Here is a 25,741-nt window from a genome sequence, read left to right as displayed (position 1 = left end):
GCCCTTCTCACGAGTAAGCCTAGGGACTGCACAAGTACCCCCAAGGGGAAGGCGTTGGGTTCCCCTTCCCCAACATCACTGTACAAAAAATAGATCTTTGCCACTCAATGTTGGGCAAAGGCTGCCTTTGAAATCCAACCCCGGGCATCGCTGCCCTGCCGTGTGTGGCCATACTATCTTATTTATGCATTTATTTTTCTATGTAAACCACTCTGAGAACTTTGCTTGAAGAGTGGTATAAAAATATTCATAGTAGTCGTAGTCCTAGTGCTCTAATGAGGTTACCCTGCCTGTGTTGTCATCTCGCAGGAATGTGTTTGTGAACATATATCATTGCCACTTCATTTTCAGGGAGCGAAGCACTTAGTGCCCTGCTTGCCATCCCATCCCTTTTATCTCCTGATTGCCCGAGTGGGGGGTGGCAAAGGACAGAATGGGAAGACGGAATGCTCCTGTGTGACTTTGCCATTTGACAAGCTGACAAGCTTGGGATGAGATGTGGCAGTGTCCCTGTTGCCGGGCAACTGCTTTGTTGGATCGGAGATGCGGGGGGCAGGACGAGTACTTGGGGAGCCGGCCAGCAAGAAGCCCCACAGACATGGAGCAGGCGCAATTCCAGGCGGGTCTGTCCCACCGTCTCTATGAATACTGCTTCAGAAAGTAAATGAAACTGTGGTTATGGCGCTGTCCACATTCAGACGTAACGCTACCACTGAAAAACCTCAGGTTAGAGTTAGGTGAGGTGAACCGAAGGTCGCTTTTGCTGTGAAACCACAGTTTCATGGCAAATTGTGTTACAAATTGTGTTATATCTGGATGTAACACAATTCCAACCTCAGCCCCGTTTACCTCTGTTTTTGCATTACTTGTGAATGCAGCCATTGTGTGAATAAGCTGTTATCTGAAGTGTATATTTTGGAGCACTCGCCTCCCAACTTTTCCTCTTGGTTTGAATCTTCTGTAAAATTGTTGTTGTTACTATTTGAACAACCATTTTAATATTTTTTCTTTAAAAAGAAAAAATTATTTGAACTAATTTTAGTCCCTCACCATGTTAAGGTTAAAAAATAAATTAAAATGGGGGCTTTAAAATAATCAAAAAATAGTCTGCTAAATTATTTTACTGAGAGCAAAATTCCCCAGAAATGCATGGGTGTGCTCACAGTACTGATGCAGCATTTTTTTATTCTTGCAGTTGAGGAATTAGCATTATTACATTACATGTTGTGGAAAAACAAGTGCCATAATTATTCCAAGAGGTTTTTCCACGGAGCATGGCTATTTAAGTGAACATTATTCCAGTATTGATTGTTACTTTGGAAATGATAGAATCAATACATAGTTACTGAATTGATGTTGTAAAAATATATTACTAGCACATTCAAATACAGAGCAAGATTTATCAAATGCATTAACAGATTTTTGTTGACGCATGGCAAAATCTTGAGGCCTTAGATTACAATCCATCTCATCTGTTTTTGTTTTTTTTTTTTGTATCGTGACCCTGCACATTAAAATCTTTGCTGCGGAAGCAACTTTTCATTGAAAGGAATACTTTTAAAATGTCCTTTTGGTTGGATTTTTTTTTTTTAAAGTCATTAGTCTGTATATACCTCCTTTTTTAAAAATCTTAGAATTTAAGTGCAGCAGAATATAGTCAGACAAAACGTCTGATTCACTGGTACATTGTTATGTTATGTTCAGCAGGCAACCAAGGTTTTATTTGCAGAGTTTTGTCCTGAGTCCAGTTACCAGTACTAGGGTCAAGCCTTTGAGTATGTGAAAAGAGTACCTCTGTGCTTATATAGTATGTGTTGATTTTTTTAATTGCAGAGTAGCCACAGCCTATCCAAATGCATCTGGTTGAGAGGTTGGTGGAACGTGAGCCCGTAGCAGGTCTACTCCTAAGAAATATAAGGCAAACCTGGTAAAGGGTTTTGAGCCTGACCTGCACTACAAGACCTTTACCATGGGGTGGGGGGAAGAATTGCTCTATTGCTCTTTCTCTATTGCTCTTTCCCACTGCTGTTTTCCCCAGGCGGTAAGCTGACATTGTTGACAAGGACCTGTGTGTGTTACAAGTCTGTACTGAGTCCAGTACACAGGTTCTGTGTTCTGTGTACTGTCTCATGCCTGTTAGAGCTTCCAGAGCAGGCTTTCTCACTGGTCTGAAAACAAGGATATTGTGCTGTTGTTTCTGGAGTATCTCTCAGTTCACCAGGTACTAGGCCTGGAAGCACAGCTTCCAGAGTGAGGAAGGTACGGTAATTCAGGATTATACCCCAAGCTGTGGATACAGGGCCATAAGTTTACTTGTTGGTTAAGGATCTGCATGGAGCAAGCTGAGAATAGTTCAGGTCCTGGAGAAATTAGTAATATTGGGCTGGACCATTAATCTAACAATATTAGGCAGCTCCTTATGTTCATTGTACATCCCCACCTTCAATACAGGTTTGAGTTCTGGCTCATCTCCTTTTGAAATTAACTACTGTAGGCAACATCCTTTCTCTCCAGATGTAATCAGACTGCCTGTGTGATCTTGCAGTAAAAGGATACATTAATAGCTCTCTATTTTAACTATGCTTTACCCTGTAAAATGTCATACACACTGATGTTTGCATTCTCATCAAAGGGAAAGGCTCAAGCATTTGTTCCTTGAGTCATGTTTCAACCAGGGTTCTCAACTTTGTCAGCCTCACCAAGGCTAGAAGCTAATTGTTTTCTAAACTTCCCCACTGCAACAACTAAGTATAAACAACAGATCCTTATTGAATGTCTGGAAGATCGCCAAGAGGTGGAATCTCTGTAATTCCAGAGCAGCCTCTGAAAACACTTACAGTAATCCCTCGACCTACGAACTACTCAACTTATGTTTTTTTCGAGTTACGAGCGACAAAAAAGACCGGAAGTAGTTGCCAGTTTAGAATCAGCTTACCCGACCTACGAATGTTTAGATGTGGCTTCCTTGAATTACGAGTGTTTTGAGACTTCCGTGGTGCGCTCCTCGACTTACGAAAATTTCTACCTCCGAACGTGCGTTCGGAATGGATTATTTACGTAAGTCGAGGGACCACTGTACTTCATTTTTCTTTTCCTCATTTCCTGTATCTTTAACTTGTTTGTACATAGTTTTGTACTACTGTACAAAATAATAATAAAAACTAAGGACATACACCCTATTTCACCTTGTAATAGGGACAAGTGAGGCAATCTGTCAGAGATCCATGATCCAATCTCCCATCTCTTTAAAGTTCTTTAAAATCAGTGACTGAGAGAGGAGGATAATTGGACTGACACCATGGTACTGGGTTGAGGGAGGATTCACCTTTTATCCTGTTACATAGGAACATGGCAATTTCCTGAGTATATGGCAATTTCCTGAGTCAGACCATTGGTCCATCTAGCTCAGTATTGTCTTCACAGACTGGCAGCGGCTTCTCCAAGGCAGGAATCTCTCTCAGCCCTATCTTGGAGAAGCCAGGGAGGGAACTTGGAAACTTCTGCTCTTCCCAGAGTGGCTCCATCCCCTGAGGGGAATATCTTACAGTGCTCACACTTCTAGTGTTGCTGCTTTCTGGATGCAAATTGAAATAATCTTTGTTTAAACTGGGCTTTGCCCATATAGTTTCCTTTACTGGGCAACTAGTGGTATAGGGGATGAATTTATATTGGGGGAAATGGCAAGGAGAACGGTTCCATTGAGCCACAATGCAGTTTGCCCCCCCTCCTCCCCGCCCCGTCCCAGCTGCTTTTAAAATAAATTTAAAGAGACAGGAGATCCATCCTCAAATCTCATCCAGCTTGGCCTTCAGGGCACTGTATAACATTATTAAAATATCCCTAAATTCTAGGCTTTTCAGTGATTTGGTGTGGTGAGATACAGTAGTTGGCGACTCAGAACAATATTGTTTGGGACAGGAGATAAAGGTAGTGTTTTGGTGGAAAGCATTTAATGATATTTAAAAGGCTACTCTGTTTTGACCCAATTTGCTAGACTGTTCTAATTGGTATTTGGAAGAAAGTGGGGGAGGGGGGACCTAAATTCTTCCAGCCTTTTGGAGTCCTTCACAAGGCTAGATTAGAAGTCTGAGGAGCCTCTTTTCAGCAAAGTAATTTGCATTCACCCTCCGGACTGTTGAGACAGCACTTCTGCCAGGCTCTTCATATATCAACTTGTTGCTAGCAGTTTCTTCTCCAGCAGTTGCTGGACTGCTCTTGCTGTTTTCGCTCACTACCTGTGAATCCTCCATTGTTGGAATAGCAGTCTGTTTTTATTTCTTCTGCAATCTCTCTCTACAGGGTGGAACCATGTCGCGCCCTATGATGCGATTGGAAAATTCATTTTTTCTGGTTTTCATAATCGTGTCTCTTTCTCTGTGTTTCTGTGCCTTTCTCTCCCCCATTCTCCTATTTCATCTTCCCAGTGTTTTAAGTGATACATTTTATTTACATGCTTAGCATTTGTTTGCTAACTTGCTGCTAACTTGGCAAAGAGGCACCTTTTAACATGATGATTCTCTTTATTTAGCAGGGGGAGAGTAACCGGCCTTATCCACCTCCAGCACAGTACCTCCAGTGACTGTTGCTGGTGTCTATCTTGTGTTTCTTTTTAGACTGTGAGCCCTTTGGGGACAGGGATCCATCTTATTTATTTGTTATTTCTCTGTGTAAAGCGCCCTGAGCCATTTTTGGAAGGGCGGTATAGAAATCGAATGAATGAATGAATGAATTTGCAGAGCGTTTCGTTCTCAGCTTATAAAACATCCATAAGAAGAGCAGTGCTGGATGAAACCAATGGTCCAATTTGTTCAGCATCCTGTTTCCAGCAGTATCAATCAGGGCATGAAGGCAATTGTCACTCTTTGCCTCCCCCAGCAACTGGTATTCAGAGGAATACCACCTCTGAACCTGGAGTTGCATAGCTATTGTGGGTAATGCCCATTGATAGACCTGTCATCCATCAATTTCATTCTCTTCTTTCATTATAAAGCCATCTTATTCTGTAGCCACCACCACATCTTCATAGAGTTGGAAAGGACCTTGGGAATCTTCTAGTCCAGCCCCTGCTCAGTACAGGACTCTGCTGCAGCATCTCTGACAGATGGCCATCCAGCCTCTGTTTGAAAAGCTCCATTAAAGGAGAGCCCATCACTGTATGAACAGGTCTTACAGTTATGTGGCTGCCTTTCATCGGAATGTAGGAAGCTGTTTTCTACCAAGTCAGACCATTGATCCATCTAGCTCAGTATACACAGACTGGCAGCGGCTTCTCCAAGGTTGCAGGCAGGAGTCTGTCTCAGTCCTATCTTGGAGATGTTAGGGAGGGAACTTGGAACCTTCTGCATGCAAGCATGCAGGTGCTCTTCCCAGAGCGACCTCATCCCCCAATGGGAATATCTTACAGTGATCACATGTGGTTTCCCATTCAAATGCAACATGGGTGGACCCTGCTTAGCAAAGGGGACAATTAATGCTTGCTACCATAAGACCAGCTCTGCTACCACAAGTCCAGCTCAAATAGCTGAACTCAGCAGTCATATCTCCCCTTTACTCTTTTCTTCTCCAGGCTAAACATATGCAACTCCTTTAATTGTTCTTCGGGATGTGGTTTCTGGACCCCTCACCATTTTTGTTACCCTCTTCTGAACCCGCTCCAGTTTATCAATGTCCTCCTTAAAATGTGGTACCTAGAACTGGACACAGAATTCCAAGTGAGGCTTCAACTGTTACTCCTTGTGATCTGGACACTATGCCTTTTAATGCATTCCAAGATTGCATTTGGTTTTTTTAAACAGCTGCATCACATTGCTGGCTCATGTTCAACTTGTGGTCTGTTAAGACATCTAGATCCTTTTCACATAGTACTATAGTGCAGAAAGAAATACAGAGACAAGGTGGCAAACTTACAGACTTAACAGAGTTTGAAGTATTAATTACTAAAAATACTGACCATTTACTGAGACTGATATATAAGTTGCTATTGAAATATGATTCAGAAACAGAATAGGTAAAAGATTGTGTGATCAAGTGGATGCAAAATTTAAACAGAACAATTGATATGCAACAATGGGAATACCAATGGAAGGTGAATATTAAATTTACAACAAATAGCATTTTAAGGGAAAATTGGTACAAAATGTATTTTAGATGGTATATTACTCCCACGATGATTGCAAAGATGGATAGTAATTACTCTGGAGATTGTTGGAAGTGTAAGAGCCATGCGGGGACATTTTATCATATGTAGTGGACATGTAACAAAGCACAACAATTCTGGAAAAAACTTCACCGTAAGATGCAAGAAAATTTAAAGATAAATTTTCCATACTCTCCAGATATTTTGTTTGTTTGTTAAAATAAATCCTATATTCCTACTAAGTATTTGGAGCTGTCTTTGTATATGATTACTGCAGCCAGGATCTTATATGCTGTTAAATGGAGACAACAAATAATCCCGACATTAGATGAGTGGTTATTAAAATTATGGGAATATGTCTCTATGGCTAAGGTTACTGCTTACTTACGGAATACTTCAGATGAAACATTTATTTCTATTTTGGAGCCTTTCATAACTTACAATTTGGCAAGGGGTCAACACCCTCATTCAAGATTTGGTTTTTCTTTCTAGAATACATGGCTAATTAAAGTGGTATTTCTGTATTTTGTTTTGTTTTTCTTTTTTACAATTCTTGGCAAGGGCGGATTTGTGTGTGGGGTGGGGTGTTTTTCCCCAAGATGGAGAACAGAGGGCTGCTGAACCTCCCGATTGATGTAATTATGAGATGTCTAAGAACTGCTAATCATAAAGTTTCTTTTCTTCTATGTTTCTTTTCTATTTCTCTTATTTTGTTGAAAAACAATAAAAAGATTTTTTTTAAAGATCCTTTTCACATGTACTACTGCCAAGCCCAGTCCAGTCCCTCCCATCAAATAATTGTATATTTGATTTTTTTCATACCTAAATGCAGAATTTAACACTTGTCTCTATTGAGCTTTAACTTTCTGATTTTGGCCCAGTGTTTGAGCCTGAACTTTGCTTGACCAAAGCTTGTTTTGATTCAAATCAAACTTTGAATCTTGATTTTGCCTTCCAAGGAGTTAGGTGTCCTGCTCCCAGCTTCATATCAGCATTTTATGGGCTGTGAATTCCATAATTAATTCTGCGTTGTGTGAAGTGCTCCCCCCCCCATCCTGAACGTTTTGTCTGTCAATTTCAGTGGATGACCCTGGTGTGATGAGAAAGCATGGAAGAAACTTCTTTCTCTCCATTTTCTCCACATCATGCATGATTTTATAAACATCTATCATGTCCCTCCTCGTTTGTCTTTTTTTCTAAAGTAAAAAAGCACTTTAGCCTTTCCTAATAAACCACAAACTCCTTATCTGTCTCTGCTGATCAGTTATAATCTATTTTGACAGTCACAAGTCAGTTAATTGCCTTGATCTTGAAAACACAGAATAAAATGCCACTCTTCCATGGATCATATTTTGTGAGATATGGGATTTCAAAAATGGTGCCATATGATCCCCTGAAACTCCCAGTGCATTGTGAGATTTTTTGGGAAGCCTATTCAATGAGCAAACATAATTACCAAAGATAATCCATCAACAGAAGTTATTACAGGAAACAGAGCCAGGTCCAGGTCTGAGGAGAACCCTGGCAAAGTATCTTCTGTGGGCCGCCTCCTGAATCGATGGATACCTTCCTGAAGCTCATGGTTGAGCTTGCCTTAGTGATGACACAAAGGCCTCTGGGGACAACTTCCCATTTCTGGATGGAATGGACAAGAGGAGATCAATGGTCCTTCTAATCTTTTTCATCTGTGTGCGGAATGAGTTTTGTTCTCGGCGGCAGTATCAAAGCAGTGTGTGCACACATGCATTCAGAGTGGGGCCTTCCTGATTCAACCTGAGTGGGATCTAAAATTAACTGAGCGGACATCAAAAAACTTGTGAGCGCATACACATCTGCACGCCTTAGAAGGAACACTGGAGGAGATGACAGTGAAGTGACTCAGCTGAGATAAGTTACTCCATTGGCACATGAAGTGTGGGCATTTCAGGGGTTGGCAGAGGGCCCTCTAAAGGATTGGGACCCTCAAAAACTGTCCAAATTGCTGACCCTGAATTAAACTACTATATTTATAATTTGGCTGGCCAACAATGTTGAGCGTCCCCCAATTTGTAGACAGTGTGCTGCCAATGAGTTCTTCCATTGTTGCTTGTAAGCTGACTATCCCAGATGAAACGCATGCCCCTCAACTCTAATAGCCTCTCCAGGATACTTACTATAAGCTGTTAGGGACTTGAGCAGCACAGCCAAGAGACTGAGTGAATCTTACATGGGGGCAACATACCAGCTGCCACTGCTCTGTACGTCCACTCCTCTGTCTAGCATGTCTGTAGACTATCCACATTTGAGACAAGGCCAAGATGATAAAAGGTCTGTGGTCAAGTGTTACTGCATCCATCCTGGGGTTATCACATATGCAGTTTCAAACCATAATATTAATTGGGAATTAATATAGACAATAGCTGCTTGTTGCAACCTCAGCTAGACAGAGGAGGCAGATGCTAATCAAGAGCAAAAACATTATGTTGCCCAAAATATTCCTCTTTTACATTCTCTAAAGATCTTTTAAAGGTACAAAATGATTTACAATGTGCTTGGTTTCAGTCAGGATAATTTTTTTAAATTGTCTAATGAGAACACATTGTGCTAATTTTCATATGCAGATTCAATTAGCATTTAGTTAATTAGCCTTTACAAATGAGGATTAACTTAATTACATAACACTAACCTCTCAATAACTCTAAAGGGTAGGAAGGCTGCTTTTATTAAATTCAGAAGGCCTATATGTGCGTGTTGAAATCTGAAATGGCACACACATAAATTAAACAATATTACCCACTGAGGACAACTATTAAAGATGATGATCAAAGGAAACAAACTATCTACATGGCTTAAAAAGAAGTCTTGGTTACAAATTCACGCACACAGCTGCCTCCTGATTTCCAGTGCAATTTTGGCTTTATGGTAGGCTTATTTAAATAGGTCAAGAGCTCATGTTTAGAAATGGGGTGTGTGTGCACGAACGGAGCACTGATGTACCATATTTCCTCTATCTTTAGACTTTAGAGAGTACATACTTTTGAGATGCCATGTATGTTGATGTTATATGTCTATATAATGTCTCCCCATGAGCAAGTGGGGACCCGAAACAAAACAGAGGGATGCAGTGATTATCATACAACCTCATCCTTTCTTTAGTGGCGATTGGACCCTCGAGGCCCAGGCGCAACCAGAGGACCTCTTTCCTCCTGAAGGACCTCTTTCCTCAGGGATGGAACCAGGTAGTGGAGAACCAAAAGCAGTTTGAGGGTTAGGGAACTGGGATAAATCCAAAAGGTGTCTGTTCTTGTGCTGCCAGCTTCCCCTAGCATCAAAGTGAGCTGGGTAGATTGGACCAGTGAGGAAGGCCGATCTGGAGGCTGGAAACATGAATGGCACAATGAGCAAGATGTGGCCTAGTGTTATGGCAGGTGCCAAATTATCGCTCATACAGTGGGTTACTCCATGGTGTAGTGACCAAATGAAGCACACTGGTTCAAGAAACTAGGGCCAGTTATAGCCCAAAATGGACACTGAGGTAAAATCCTGGCTGTCCCTTCTTCCTGAGAAGGGAAATTCCGGTGGATTTCAAAAGGATCCATTGTCTGCCCCCCCCCTTGAATTTTTTGCTTTTATTAGTAATAGAAATGGAACCGGTTACATCTCTGAGACTGACATAATCATACATGAATAAGAGCAATTACTCATCCACAGCAAAGAAAGCAGGGAAAAGGAAAAAAGACTTGTACAGAGTAATAATATTTAAGTATACTTGAATGAATTAAGATAATCTGTAAAAAAAAAAAAATAGAGGGTACGTCTGAAAACAAAAGGATCCATTGTCTGTTTGCTGTGCTTGAGTAAAATACAGTGGCATGAATGGTCAAGAACAACCTGTATGTAAATAGACTAAATGTATGTACAAAGATAGTATCCATTAGGTTGGAAGGACTCAGTAAACCAATTAGTAATTTTAATGAGAGCACCTCTGAGTGCCCACTTAGCTCTTTTGTGTTGGGGAAGAGAGTTACGTTCATGGTGCCTTATCTGTTCCTGCTGAGATGATTAGCGTTAGCTTATTTGAGGCAACTGTAGAGAAGGGGGAAGTATAGGGTCAATCTTCGGACAGAGAGACCTTGAGCATGGAGTTAACTCAAAAGCTAACTCGATCTACCTAGACATTCACTACTATAGGGGAAAGCGCAAGTCTAATCCCCTTTCAATTTGCTTGGCAGCTGTGAATCTAGAGGTGACCGTCCCACTGCTTGCTAAGTGACCTGTCCCCAATATGCCAACAAATGGGGAGCCCATGATTTTGTGAGACTCCGGAGCATGTTAAGAATGGGAGCTACAAGCCTGTAGTCCCAGACATAAGCAGAGAGGTTTCTGGGAGCCTTCAGAAGAGCAGTGCTGGCAACAGTGTGTATTGGGGTGGGGGCAGGGCTTCTAATGGGAAAGGAAAAACATGTCTTTTGTCCTTTCCCACCTATTCCTGAAACTTCCTCATATAGTGTAGGGAGTTCAGTTTATTAACCTTTGCCCAGTATATTGTATGCTGTTAGGAAGCATGAGTAGGCTCATTTTCTTTGCCACCCCCATTTTCCTTTTATTTTTCCCCAGATGACACTCAATTGCCCTTCACATTCTGTGGCTGCTAGAGGCCACTGAACCTGCTCAGTCCTCATTAGAAAAAAGGGGACCAGTGACAAATGACGTGGTCAAGAATGGCACTGCTGCTCTGACAGACAGGCCAACAGGGCCGTCCTTAGAGGCGAGGTGTGGGACCTGGGGCAGATCCACCAGTGCGGGGCCCGCCTTCCAGTTAATTCTTATGGGGGTTAAGAGAGTGGGGCCTGGGGCAGTCGCCCTGCTTGCCATGCCCTAAGGAAAGCCCTTCAGGCCAGGCAAGGCAGTCTGGATTATTTGCTCAGGCTGAGGAGCTGCCTTGAATGCAAGGACTTAGTGTGTCCCAAGTGGCTTGCGGGATCAGCTGACCATATTCAGGTTGTAGAGTTAGCTGGCAGTGTTTGGGCTGGTACTGCAGCCTAGAGGGCATTCTTGACCCATGGAGGCTCATTTGCTTGGCTTGCTGAGGGACCAGAGCCTGGTGGCTCAGGGGAAAGGCAATGCAGACTGGCCTTTAAGAGGCCACCGAAAGGCCACTGAAAATAGCCTCAATTTAGTGAGTGAACCCTATTTAGGCTGTAATGTTTAGCCTGAATGCTAAACATGGGAATCTTCACCATCGCATTGAAAGAATCTCCATGGTCCTCTTGGATGTTTGTGACTGGTAATTTTATGGAGATTTGCAATGCAGTGATGATAAATGACTTCCATATTAGGAACATCTAAACATTATAATCAGAGTGGAGATCACTCACCATTAGGTGACGCTTATTGGTAATATCCTCCTGTGTGCACCAGCCCTCATGTGCACCAGCCCCCAATTAAATAAGAGCATATAAATTTTCCTAAACAAGACAAAAGTGATAATCATAATATGTGCCAAGTCTTTCATTCAGATCGTTTAGTATTTCATACTTCTTTGCTTTCATGGAATAAGGCTCTTCCATATTCTGGATCTGACTTTTGTGTGTTGCTTTAGCGCACTGTGAACTTAGAAGTGGCATGTATGGCAATGGAAAGCTATTAAGTGTTGAATCACTCTCACTGTGACAAGGCAGAGAAGAAAGCTTGATGTTTCCTGTGCTCAAGGGGCTGACAAGTAACCAATCAGTTTTATAGTTAATATTTTTATTACCATGATTGTGGGGTTGGTTCTCAAGTTATATTCCTACATTTGTGTCTTAAAGATGTCAGCACAGTTGAGTGAGAAACAACTGAATATGCAAGTCTTTGGACTTTTCACATGTGATGTTTAAATAACTTTTAAACCTCTCACATTATTTATATAATTATTTATGTGAATGTGTGATCCATGTAATCGCAGATGATAAAATGGAAGAGAGGCATTTGTAATTTGAATGCACATTCTGGCCAATGTAATTTTTTATACAAATTATTTTAAACCTCGGACGTCACCCTGAATCAGATGCAAGAGTGACTTGAGGTCCTAATGGAATTTCCAGAGTAGAACTGCAAGATTTCTGACACGGACAGTCGTTTCACTGGTGGTTATTTGCCCATTTCTCAACTTGCAAATTTAAGAAAAGAGTATAAGTACAGAAATTTTGAATGCTAAAATAGAGAAAACGTGTTCTTACATTTGTTTTCTATGGACTCTAGTGACATTAATGTTCTATTGAGCATGCTACTGCTGCTTATCAGACTTCCACATGGCCATATATGGCCCAAACACTGATTTGGCTTCTTATCCAGTACAGTACAAGTTCCCATTTTCAAATGCATGTTCAGTGGTAATTGAGTAGCAGATGCAGAGCCCTTGCTTTCCTTCAGTGTTTCTACTACAAAATTACCGAAGTATTATGTGGTTGCTGCATGGCATGAACTCCCTTGGCAGACCCAGTTTTGGTATCATGGAATTCTCAATTTAGGGTCAGTTCACATCATGAAATGTCACAGAGTTTAACTCTGTTAAATATATCCCAACTGATCCCAGATGTCATTTGCCTGCAGAATGTAACAAGTAAACTGACCTATCTTCAGATACGACTGCAGTGACCAGGCTGCACTTTCTGCCATCATAACTAGAAGGAAAAGGTCACTGCAGCGGTATCCTAGACTAGGCTGCCTCACTCATGACATTTGATTCTCCATGTGATTGCAGGCATGTGTACTGGTAGGTACCTGTAGGAAACGGATTCATTACAGGAAGCCAATATTCATGATGTCAGTTTGTCAATTTTGGTGTGTGGTTAGAAAATATATATTTGGATTTTTTATAATAATAAATAAATTAAATAAAGATATTTCAAAAAACCTTTTAAAAGAAACCCAGTGATTTATGCTCAGCAGTTCAGTGCAATGGAAGTGGTAGATAAATGCTGTGTATCTCTTTGTTGATGCTCAATGTATTTTTCTAGTGCATCCCACCCCCACCCCCTGTTTAACGACTCTGCTTCCAGTTTTATTAGCTGCTGTTTCAGTGCCTCTGGAGATTCAAATCCAGCTTGGGAAATCTCATCTAAATATCTACTGGAAATCACAACCACCATGAGAAACTTTGTTGCTTTTACTAAGTGCGCCAGGAAAATTTTAGATTAATGAAACACACCAATGGCTCTTAAAGTTTGTTGTACCAAGTGACTGCTGTTTGCTTCCTCTTTTGACACTTTCTTATTTTATGACTGCCATGTGGGAGGATGCTCGAAAGGCATTTAAAATGGGCTTGCCTCTTCAGCAGGTATTTTAAAGTGGAAACCTTTTTAAAAAGTTTAAAAATAAAGTTGCTGGATCTTCTGTATCCTCCATTATTTTCATTAGGCTTTCAAAGACCATCTTTAAAGTACACCAGGGACCAGTAGCTATATAATTAATTCTCTTAGCTAGTGCGTGTCCAGGATTTGGTGGCGGAACTCTTGTGACATGCTGCGAGAGTTCCGGCGGAGTGAGGAGGAGAGGGGGAAGAAAGTGCTGGCGGTGGCTGGCCGGCTGGCCGGCTGGCCGGCTGGTGGAGGGGGGGGGGGAGAGAAAAGCGACGGGTGGCGGTCGGGTGGGGTGGGGAGAGAGAAAGGCGGCAGCAGAGAGAGGAAAGGTGGCGGCACGTGGGCAGAGTGGGGGGAGAGAAAAGCGTTGGTGGCGGGAGGGTGGAGTGGGGAAGAGAAAAGCCATGGCAGGCGGATGGGAGGGAGAAAAAAACGGCGGTGGTGGGGCCCTACTTGGCCGCCCGCCGAGGCTCTGTGGGGGGGGGAGGAACGGGAGGGGAGGAGGGCTGGAGAGCATGGGGCTGGAGGGAAGGGGAAGAGAGGAGAGACCGGGGTAGGAGGGAGGGGGAAACAGCCGGCCCCAAAGCGCCACACAGATGCTCTGTGCGGGGGTCAGCTAGTTTTTTCTTTATTCTTAAAAAAAAGAGAGAGGGACAACCCCACTTTTAAAAATTCAAGGAGGAAACAGCATGGCAATAAATAAACAATAATCAAAACAAGAAAAAACTATCAAAGTGTCAATACAAAAGTACATAGTATTGTAGTACTCTCTGAACCATTAAAATGTATCTTCCCTCCAAATAAGTACTAGCTTTCTGCTGAATTAATGTAAACTACTTCCTATAAAACTTTTGGCCAACTGGTACAAGCTACAACTGACTCTGGAAATGATGATTAGCCAAATAATGAGAAGTTCAGAGCTTAGTAAAGAATGCATTATAATGCTGTGCCATTTCTTTATGTTTATACAGGGCTTTTGGGAAAATCACAACAAACTGATCAATGAATATGGACCTGCTTGTGGGTAAGATGCACTTGCTTTTATGTTACTAGCTTGAATGGATTTAGTTGTGAACTCTGGGCCAACACCATCTAGATCCAACTGCAGGGGTGTCCAACTGCAGTCCTGTTGTTAGTCTACAACTCCCATCATCCCCAGTCACAGTGGCCAGTTGCCAGGGATGCTGGGAGTTGTAGGACAACATCTGCAGGAGGGCGACAAATTGACACCCCTGTTGTAGGTTTGCAGCAAGGCAGTATAGGCTCAGAACCAGGTTTATGAAGCAATGTCCGAATTCAATTTTTTCCCCAAAATTTAGGGGAATTCCATTCTGAGTTTGAAATCTTCCTCTTCGCTGCTTTCAAAAACTGAAAGTCTCTTTGACCATAACAGTGTGAATCAGCCCTTAATCTTACAGTGTCGCCCATTTGCTCATACCTACTTAGAAAACCTTGCTGTATTGTTGTACTAGGAAAAGTACAACATTAAATGTCATCGGTGAGAAAGGAAGTCTCGGTGAAGGGAAAGCTCCAGCTACTTGCCCCATCCCTTTCTACTTCATTCCTTCACCTCAACCTAATTCAGTGCAGCTCTCTCTGTGAAAATATTAACAGTCAGTCCCCCACACCTCCAATACTTGCCCTGTGCTGGCTCTCTGGCTCTCTTTTCCAACTTCAATACAGGCATTCCCTCAGTTACAAACATCCACCCATACAAAGAAAGGTCCATAACACACTACACTAAGAAAGTCCCCAAATTACAAACGTCAACACACACATACGAACAAGGTGTCACTCTTGGGAACTTCATGTGTTCTGAGTTATGAACTTCTGACTTACAAACAAACTTTTGGAACACAAGTTGGAACCTTCCTGTATTTTTCTCCATCGGAATAAATTATAGCCTTTTATTTGTTTAGGAGAACATAAAGGGATGCACTTGATACCATTAGGGTTAGGGCTAAACCTTCCCCCTCTTTTCAGTGGTGACCCAAGCTGTTCTATCTCACAGTCAAGAACCCACAAGACATTGGGGGTTGCTGAACCCTGGAGAGCTCCAAGTGAGCAAAGGTCGGAACTGGAATGAGGTCTTTTAATACCTCAAAGCTCAGACTACCCCTCCCAGGCTCTACCTCTTTGCCTGGACAGCAGAGAGATTTAAAGGGGCAGCTCTCTGGAGTCTAGCAATCTTCCTCTGCTGCATCAGTTCCCTTCTGATCTGTTGGTGGGGTAACCAGAAAAAAAACCCCAGAAATACCCCCACTGTCATAAATGCGCACAAGAAAAATGCACACACGGAGCATTGCTCACACTGAAAAATGCCCACACAGAAAAATACGCACATAAACTAATTTGAAATGTGCAATTTCAAGTACCATAGATCTTTATAATTGAAGATAAACATTCATCTCCCAGTTATGAGATTGTAAGGGAAAATACAGGAAATAAAAGTGAACATTCCCCCCCCCAACAAACTTTAAATTTATTTAATTTACAATTTGTCAACCTTTTCAATGTCAGTATGAAGTAATTTTTAAAGTAAAGACAGAAAGATATTATTTTTAATTAAATTATGTATCAACTGTCTAGTATACACAGCTTTTTAACAACTATATGGCTTAAAATTCTTCAAATACTTAATATTATTTAGTTAGTTATTAAAAAATTAAAACCATAACATAACATTTAAGCTAACCCTTTTAATGAAGCTGCCGAGGAACTGCTGATCTGGATCCAAATTCACAGGGGGTGCAACTGCACCCTTTCACCTCCCCTGGATCCGGCCCTGGACTGGCACCCCTATAGAGACTCATTCCGACCGCATCAAGGAAAAGACGTTGCTACGCTCCCAATGCATGAATTTTTCAGTGTGGGCATTTTTTGGTGTGAGCAATTTTACATGCAATTAACAATTTTTGGCAATTAACAAACCCACATACTGCATATGCATTTTTATGAATCTTATTGAATTAACTTTTGTAAACCGCCTTGGGATAAGTTGTATGAAAGGCGCTATATAAACTGAACAAACAACAAACAACGTGTGGGCATTTTTCGGTGTGAGCAATTTTCCATGTGGGTAATTTTCTATGTGGGCATTTTTTGGCACAAGCAATGTTCCGTGTGTGCATTTTTCTGGTGTGCATTTATGACAGTGGGTTTTTTTCTGTGCGCAGTTTTCTGGTGGGTTTTTTCCGTAGAACCGTTGCTGGCACTGATCTGCAGGTTTAGGGAAGGAAAGTATTTGGTACGGAAGAGGCCAGTTCACTGGAGGGTTTGGGCTCAGACTGAGTGAGTGCAAGTTCAGGAATGGCCCATCTACTCTCTTTTCCTCAAGGCTATTGTTCAGGGCTGAGATCCTGGCACATGCCATAAAGATTCCAGGCTGTTCCTCTCATCATAGCCCCATCCTGCTCACAGTAAAGTGTGGCAGAAGATGGGAATTGGCTTGGGGTGGTGGTGGTGGAGAGAGAGAGAGAGAGAGAGAGAGAGAGAGAGAAGCAGAGTTAATCTGGTAATGGTACTGTTTTACCAAAGGAAGTGTTTTGCTTAAGGAACTGGAGGTAGAAAGCACAGTACAAACTATGAATGGGCAGACTTCAGGCTTAGAGGATCCACTTTATTTTCTGCTGGAACCCTGAGGCCCAGTAGGTGGAGATGGGTGCAAAACAGTGCCTGGGTGGGGTAGAGTCAAATGCAAAATGGTAGTTCAGGGACAGGCAACTGCCGAGTGCACCCCTACAATGGAATGACCTGCATATACTGCTGCAACCGACATCTGAATTACTACAAATCAGGAACTCTAACGCAACACTGAAAAACTGGCCAGTACTGCTGCTCAAATATCTGTCATAGGTAACCAGTTTATTCTCAGATTTCACTGCTGAGGAGCACTGATGCTCACAGTGCCAGCCATATCAGGTGATTTTTTTTTACTTACAATGCTAAGGAGCAGCAAATTAATATAAAGTCCCATTTTACAAAGGATCGGAGAGATACAACTTGTCCATAGATCAAGCAAGGGAACGTGCAGCTTTTTTGTTGTTGTCGTCAGTCTTGTTAAATAATTGGGAACCAGGAACCCTTGTTAATCTACTGAAAATCATCCAAGAACTACCAGTAGATGCTGCTCTACCTATTGCTTGCTCCTGGGTATAAAGTATTGAGCATGCAGGGGTATGACGCATCATTGGTAATAGTGATAAGACCTGCTGCTATTATCCAGCTTGAGCATATTGACCTGCTGTGATATTACCCAGCTTGAGAAAATTCAAAACTGGTTGGTATTCTGTCTTGCCTCTGTCTAACTTGAAGATTTCTGCTGAGTATCAGACTCGCCATGTCCTTGTTACATGTTTAAAATAAAAACAACAGAACAAGAAAAAGTGGACCTTTTTCCGCCTAAGAAAGAAATATTCAGATGTCATGTGTAAATTTCTGTTGCAAGCAAGGAAGACATTTTAATTTAGCCAAATTTTAAAGTGATTCCAAACTGTGAAATTCTAGTCTAAACGAATGTGCAGATTGTGTCCTGCAAAACTTTTTGGGCTTACCTTAATTGACTCAAGCAGCTGAACTCTTGCGAGGAAACATAAGGGCAAAGTCAGATGTAAGAATCAGAGCTCATAGCATGTCCCTCAGCTATAGAATGAGTTCAGCTTCTGCCTGGCTTCACAGCTGCAATGGCAAATATGCACACTGGCAAATCAAACACTGGTCCAGTTGTCAGTCTTGCCCCTTTCTCCATGCAGCAGGAGGGCTGTCCCTCCTCCTTTTAATTTTTAGAAGTGATGACTGACATCCTGACTAATGCCATGGAAGCATTCCACGCAAAGCAGCATTCAAAGCAGCTGTGCAGCATTGAGTAATCCAGAGTCCTCACGAGTGGGTGGTCACACATGGGTGGGAGGTATTTTAGCTGATCTCCCCATCCTCTAGAAGCACTCCATGCCACCAATTATATGTCTCTGAGGGTTGCACAGCCCTCGGGCATATTTCTGGGTGCCACAGAGCACTTTCAGGGGAAGGGGAGACTGGCAACAATCCCTCCCCCTGCGCATAAACATCTGCACAGTGGGACTCCTGATTACTAAATGCTGCACAGCTGCTTTGTGCAGAGCATTGCACAGTGTTCATCAGGATGCCAGCCCCCCAACGAATGTTAATGTATTTATGCATCCATTACCTTTTAAAAGGTGCTTTTGTATTTTCGGAACATACAACTGCTCTGGTATTTGGAGAGGTGGGTTTTTTGGTGACATCATGGCAAGTGGGTAGCCAATCAACTCTGTACTCTGCCAGGGTGGCATAATTTAAAAACTTTTACATCTGTCTGCACTCCAGTTTCATTGAGCAACTCACCACTTCCAAAATGTATTTTAGTTATCTTAATTAACTTGCAGAGAAGTTCATGTTAGGACCAATGAGATTATCTGATGTTCAGCTTTTGAAAAGCTTGTTTGATTCATCCTAACTGTCAGAAACTGTGTGTGATATTTTGACATACCACATTTCTAAAACAACAACAACAATCCTTCATGTGATCGTCCAGATAAACTGACCAGAACAAAAGCAAACCCAGTGATAATGAGTACGGAGAGAAAAGAGGAAGGGATAATATTGTGAACCATGATATTGCTGGCGCTCAGGCTAAGGAAACAGAGCTAGACGTTCTGGGTATCTAATGAATGTATTTATGTAGAATGAAGTTTATGTGTAGAAAATTCTCACTCCGTTTCTCGTGGTTACTGACATTGGTATGTAGATTTCCAAACATTTAAAATCTGAATTTCACTTATGTTCTGAGTGAATTAATGGTTTTAAGAGTAGATTTCAGTGTTGAATGAGTCTGTGTGTCAGTGCTGGATGATAAAAGTTTGCATGTAAGCCAGATTTTTTTAAAAATACACATTCAAATGTTCTATTTCTGTGATTTTAAATACTAAACATCCCCAAGAGGTATTTTTATGCCCTATCTGATGAGGAAGAAAGACATTTTAATTATTTTAGGTGCAATTTTGTGCATGTGCAATGCAAGAAACGTAAGTTTTGGGTGGTATAAAAATGTTTTAATAAATTAAAAAATAAAATAGATTTTGTTAGGTTCTGCAATATTTTAATTAGTGCTGAAATGTTGGGAAGGAAATTCTAACTAAATTTTTTAGATTATTTTCCTATTAGATTAGATTATTAGATTTTCCTATTATATTTCTAATAATACAGTACATTTTATGTTATGATATTAACAATGTTGTATAAATGTAGTAAGTCCTCAGTTTCTTCAGAATTGCAGGTTCTTGTTTTACCCTTCACTGTTCTACCCCATCCCCTTTGTTGTTATGGAATTTTTGTATTTTAGTGGGTTGTCTTAGTCCCATTTTCTGAAATCCTAAAGATTTAGCATCTTGGTACTCTGTTCTCATTGTTGTTGGGGTTTTGTTTTTGTTTTTGTTTTTTTAAAGAGTGGATTGTTAGTTCTCATATGCTTTGTGAAAGGCTTTAAGATTCCTGATCCATTATCACTACTGACTATCATCATTCATTTTACTTACTTTGAACACATTGAAAGAACTCCCCTATCCCCCCTCAAACATTTATTAAACTTGATTATACTTGCATAGAAAGGATTCAGATTATCTTCACATACTGCATTTTCAAGTGTGCACCTGAAAATGTAACATATGAATGCAACAAACATGTTTTTGCAACCATTTTTATCTCACAGGTGCCCCAGGGAGGGTATTTTGGCTGACCCAGACCCAAACTATATGCTACACAGGAAGTGCATGGGTGTGAATATCCATGTATTTGCTGGTGTCTCCCCATAAATGTGTCACTGAAAAAATGCATGATGCAAAACTACGGATGTGCACAAGCCGGCTCAGCACCTCTGGGAAGTGTCTAACCGGCTCAAGTACCAGTATTCAACCTGGTTCGGTAGGGTGGGGAGTGGTTCCCTTAAAAAGCAGGTAAGCAACTCCTTACCTGCTTGCCCACTGCCCTGCCACTTTTCTGGCAGAGGTGCTCACCTTCCAAATGGCCGCATGCAGCTGCAGCGCTGTTTCCTTCAGCCTCTGTGTGGTGGCAGCAGCATGCATGTGGCCAGCGTGCCCCAGCCATGTGCTTGCCGATGCCACACAGGGGCTGCAGGGAACAGTGATGCAGCTGCACACGGCCATTTGGAGAGCGGCCACCACCGCCAGAAAAGCAGTGGGGCGGTGGACGAGCAGCTAAGGAGCTGCTTACTTGCTTTTTAAGGGAACCTCTCCCTGCCCCGCTGGTGGCTGCCCGAGCCCAGGGGTGCACCTAGGTATTTTTGGCATCTGGACCTGAAGCTGAAGAGCTTTGGTTGCCCCCCGCTGTGAGGCCCCCCCCTAATTTTTTCAATACCTCTAATCTGCTGCCTGGCCCCTGCCACTATTTCCCCTTCACTGCCACCGCTTGCCTGCTCCACTCCACTCACCACCACCCCCCGGCAGTGGGGTGCAGGCGGGCCTCCTCGGGCCTGCAGACTGGCCTCCACTGCATGCGTGTGCATCCGGGATGTGACACTCCATAACTCCTAGTGCACGCACACTCGGACAGAGGAGGCCGATCTGGAGGCTGAGGAGGCCTGCCTGTGTCCACCGCTGCACAGGGTGGTGGTGAGTGGAGTGGAGTGGAGCAGGCGAGCGGTAGCAGTGAAGGGGAAATAGCGGCAGGGACAGGCAGCAGCAGCAGAGGGGCTCTGGGGAGGCACCCAAGAGCATTTGGAGGCCCCCCAGGAGGCATGAAGCCATGGACTCCCATCCCGTGGTCCATGCCTAAACACACCACTGCCCGAGCCATTCGTGCACATCCCTAGGAAATAAACAATGTTTCCCTGTCTCCTCCAAGTGGCAGCTAATAAAATGTAGTAAAGTAACATCAATATGATGAGTCACATCAGATATTTCCCCCTACTATAAATTATTCAGGAGATGCGGTGGGAATCAGTGGGAGTTTTTCTATATGTCATACTGTAGCATGAGGTTTGGGGTCATAGTAGCAGACTCCCATATGAGACGGCCCTTCCTCTTGCAGTTCTTGCTCAGAATTTGATCTTCTCTGCTGCCTTCTATTGTTCACACAATTGAGTTTGAAAATTTAATATTTCTCTGGGTGATACAAAAATTTGCTACTTGGTAAAAAGTTCATGCTCTTTAACAATATCTTTTCTGTTGGTAGACACTGTCCCTAAATAAATTATTCTTATTCATTGTCACTCTTTATTCACTAGAACATTGAATTTGGATGAGAATGTAGGGAGAGAAGGCTCTATACCTTCGCTTTAGTTTACTCAAACTCACCTCACTAAGTTGTTGAGTTTTGAGTGTTCACTATTAAACAATGAAACAGTTCTCAAAATGTTCTGTTTTTCTTATAAAAACCAACAAAACCCCTACTAGTTTTATAAAAACTTATTTATTTATTATTTATCATATTTATTTATCATATTTTAATACTGCTTGACATGCAGATCTCTAGGTGGTGTACAGATCCCAACATTAAAATCACAGGTTAAAATACATAAAACGCGATAAAAACAATATAAACCAAATTATTAGAAATTATTAAAATTCTAATTAAAAGCTTGCGAGAACAGGAAAGTCTTGAGGGTCTTCCTGAAAACAAACAGAGAAGGAGATGCTCTTATTTCAGCAGGGAACATATTCCAAAGCCCCAGGGCAGCCACAGAGAAAGCCCAGTCCTGGGTTGCTACCAAACGAGCTGGTGGCAACCGTAACCGGACCTCTCCAGAAGATCGTAAAAGGCGGGAGGGTTCATGACAAAGGAGGCGCTCTCTTTAATAGCCTGGCCCCAAGCCATTAAGGGCTTTATAGGTAGTAACCAGCACTTTGTATTTCACCCGGGAACATATTGGCAACTGGTGCAGTTCTTTCAAAACTGGTGTTATATGGTCCCTTCGTGTTGTTCCAGAGACAAAAATGGCTGCTGCATTGTGTACCAATTGTAGTTTCCAGACTACATACAAAGGCAGCCCCATGTAGAGTGGATTACAGTAGTCAAGTCTACTGTAAACCTAAACAGAAATGTGGACAATGTTCATTATAGTTGAAAAATAATGCATTTTTAAGAAGAATGTACATGGTTATTAATGGAACTGAAGCAGAGTGCCCAGAAATAATATGGTTTCCTCAACATCACACTGGCCCATAATAACTCTGTGTTGCTCTTGTGGTATCATATGTGTAATTAGAATTGTCATCTGATTGAAGAAAACCTAAAAATTAAATTCTGATTCTTTTGGATGTCTCAGCAGGTGCCATCTTAGAGGCATTCCCTCCTTGACAGGAGGCAGCAGGGATATATCTTTCTGAAGATGTTGCCACCTGCAATTTTAATAAGTATTTATATTTTAAAAGACCTTTAAAAATAGTGTTGCCTGATTAGTCAAGAAGCATCTTAGTTGATTAAAAAGGTTTTAAATCAATTAATCTGATTAAAGATTGCAGCCATCCTTATACCAAGATCACACAGAAAAATGTGGAGGTGGGGAGTTAGTAGGAAAAACTCAGGGCAATTTATTTACTGAAAAGAAGCAGCAGATGTAACAGTGTTCCATGTTTGTGAAGTGAATTCCTTGACAGTGGCTTTCATTGTGGAGAATGTATCACATACTGAATTTAAAAAAAAGAAAAAAAGATTGATGTGGCTTGTGACCTCAATCTAAATTATCTCTGAATGGGTCTAGATACTTCAGACAAAATTCAAACCGACAACAATGGAAAATGGAATAAACATGTGATACACTGAATTGTTTCAAAGAGAACTGTAAGCAAATGATCACTCTGACTGGACACTAGAGATGTGCATGAGCCGGTTTGACGGTGCCTCTGGGAAGCACCAAACCGGCCTGGGTGCCAGCGTCTGAACCGACTTGGAGATCGGTTCCTTAGAAGCAGGCAAGGAGCTCCTCTTTGCCTCTCTTTGGATGGTGGCACCTGCTCTCCAAATGGCCATGTGGGGCTGTGGCGCTGTTCTTTGCAGCCTCTGCGTGGCGTCCGCACACACATAGCTGGTGTGTGTGCCAACACCACGCAGAGGTGCGGAGAACGGTGCTGCAGCCCCGCACGGCCACTTGGAGAGTGGCAGGGTGGGGAAAAGCAGGTAAGGAGCTCCTTACCTGCTTTTTAAGGGAACTGCTCCCCACCCCGACACCAGCTGCCCCGAGCTGTTTGTGCACATCCCTACTGGACACGAATGAATAGTGAGTTTTCGTAACCGTGAAGAGGTTAATTCCTCTTCAGTGACATCTAAGCCCCTATTCAAACACACTTGAAAACTCCCACCCACATACAGTTTAACTGCCTCATCCTGTTCAAAACCCAACTCCTCCATGTCCGCTCTGCTTATGCAGATGGCATGGCTACCTGGCTGTGGGTGGCAACCCACAGCACCTTAAAGTAAAGTGTGCCATCGAGTCAGTGTTGACTCCTGGTGTCCACAGAGCCCTGTAGTTGTCTTTGAATACAGGAGGGGTTTACCATTGCCATCCCCCATGCAGTATGAGATGATACTTTTCAGCATCTTTCCTATATCGCTGCTGCCCGATATAGGTACCAGCAGAGATTTGAACTGGCAACCTCTGGCTTGCTAATCAAGTCATTTCCCTGCTGCGCTATTAGATGGCTCAAAGCACCTTACATAGCCAACCTTTCAATCTGCAAATCATGGGGCAAATAGGAACATCCTTTTGAAAATACCTGGGCTTGATGGATCTCATTTGGGGGAAAATATCAGGGTAGCTGATCAATGGGACCATGCCTTCCTTATAGGGGAGCCAATGTTATGTGAAATATGTAGCCAGTAGCCTTTGACTTTGAAGATGCTGTCCATGGAATATCCTCATGAGTCCAACTTCCATGTTAGTCTGTTGCAGCAAAAACAGCAATGATCAAATGTATTGTAGCACCAGCTTTTGTGGAATAGTACTTCACTTAATTAAAGGCATGACATGCTATTTTCAATTGGCAGGGGTGTGTGGGTATGTGTATATACACACACGCACACGCTCACACACACACACACACGGGTGGAGAGGAAATGAAGGAAGAAGAAAAAGGTAATCTGTCTAGTCAAAAGGTTATGGAATGAAAAGGGTAAAGTCTGTGACCCTTTTTATGTAATGAGATAAGTTCAGTGATTATTCACAACAGCTGTAATAGTAGATAAAGCAGTCTTCCTGGCAAGTTAATTAACAGATGTAGTGAGATAGGAACAATGGTTTACTATTAGACCCTAAATAGGTGGACATAGAACTTTGAATATTCATCCAAGTTGCGATGAAAACTATTCTAGATAAGCACTCTCAGGATTGAAACAGATGGGCGTCCATTGCAATGAGCATTTTGGGAGAAATTAATATTCTTAAAATGACAGCTGTGCCACATGTAATCTACACCATGATACTTCTATCTGTGCAGGTCCCTCAACACTTCTTTAATAAAATTGATTTCTTAATTTCCTAAATTTATTTGGTGTTCCTCTGGGAAACCTAGGAAAATTTATTTAAAAACTTCAACTGCCAATGGAACAGATGAGTTTTAACCTTCCCAACTTACATCAATGTTATGTAACTGTTATCCAGTGTCAATTATGGGCTTCTCTTTGACTTGCTCAAGAAATACCCAAATGGGTCCTCTTGTCAGTGACTTGATTATGGCTGCTGTATAATTGGGTGGAGCCACCTAACGACGTAGTGGGGAAGTAACTTGCCTAGGGAGCAAGAGGTTGCCGGTTCAAATTCCTGCTGGTATGTTTCTGTATCGGGCAGTAGCGATATAGGAAGATGCTGAAAGGCATCATCTCATACTGTGTGGGAGATGGCAATGGTAAACCTCTCCAGTATTCTACCGAAGACAATCACAGGGCTCTGTGGTCACCAGGAGTCGACACCTACTTGATGGCACAACCTTTTACCTTGATAATTGGGTGGCTTTCAGTTCAGCCCATTAAAAATCCATTTATAATACCAACATATGGGCTAGAGGGCACTTTCTGGAAGAATTTTCTCACTCCTTTTGCTAGTCCTCTGTGAACCTTTTCGTAGAAAAATCATGTGTGTGGTATACATCTTGTATCAATTTCCAAAAGAGCTGGAAATGTTATGATCTTTATGGATGCATAACTGGAACACCTATAGGTGAGAGGGAGGTGCCAACAGACTTGGGATAATCCCAGATACATCACTTTCACAAAAATCTGAAGGGAAGGGGGGAAAACTTAGCGGGGCAGCTGTGTG

The 25,741-nt window shown here is 42.2% G+C and overlaps 1 protein-coding gene across 10 annotated transcripts in view; it reads left to right on the top strand.

Annotated features, from left to right (window-relative positions):
* Positions 1-25,741, top strand: part of TBXAS1 (thromboxane A synthase 1) — a 402,124-nt gene that overhangs the window by 143,697 nt on the left and 232,686 nt on the right. For all 10 annotated transcript variants that reach the window (XM_053257591.1, XM_053257594.1, XM_053257596.1 and 7 more), the window contains one exon: positions 14,430-14,482. In XM_053257591.1, coding sequence (XP_053113566.1) covers positions 14,430-14,482 — 53 coding nt within the window. The remainder of the gene's footprint in view (positions 1-14,429; positions 14,483-25,741) is intronic.

Source organism: Hemicordylus capensis, chromosome 5 (assembly GCF_027244095.1).
Source record: "Hemicordylus capensis ecotype Gifberg chromosome 5, rHemCap1.1.pri, whole genome shotgun sequence".
Classification (NCBI taxonomy): Eukaryota; Metazoa; Chordata; class Lepidosauria; order Squamata; family Cordylidae; genus Hemicordylus; species Hemicordylus capensis.
Note: the sequence above shows the minus strand (reverse complement) of the source record. Positions and strands in the feature narration are given on the sequence as shown.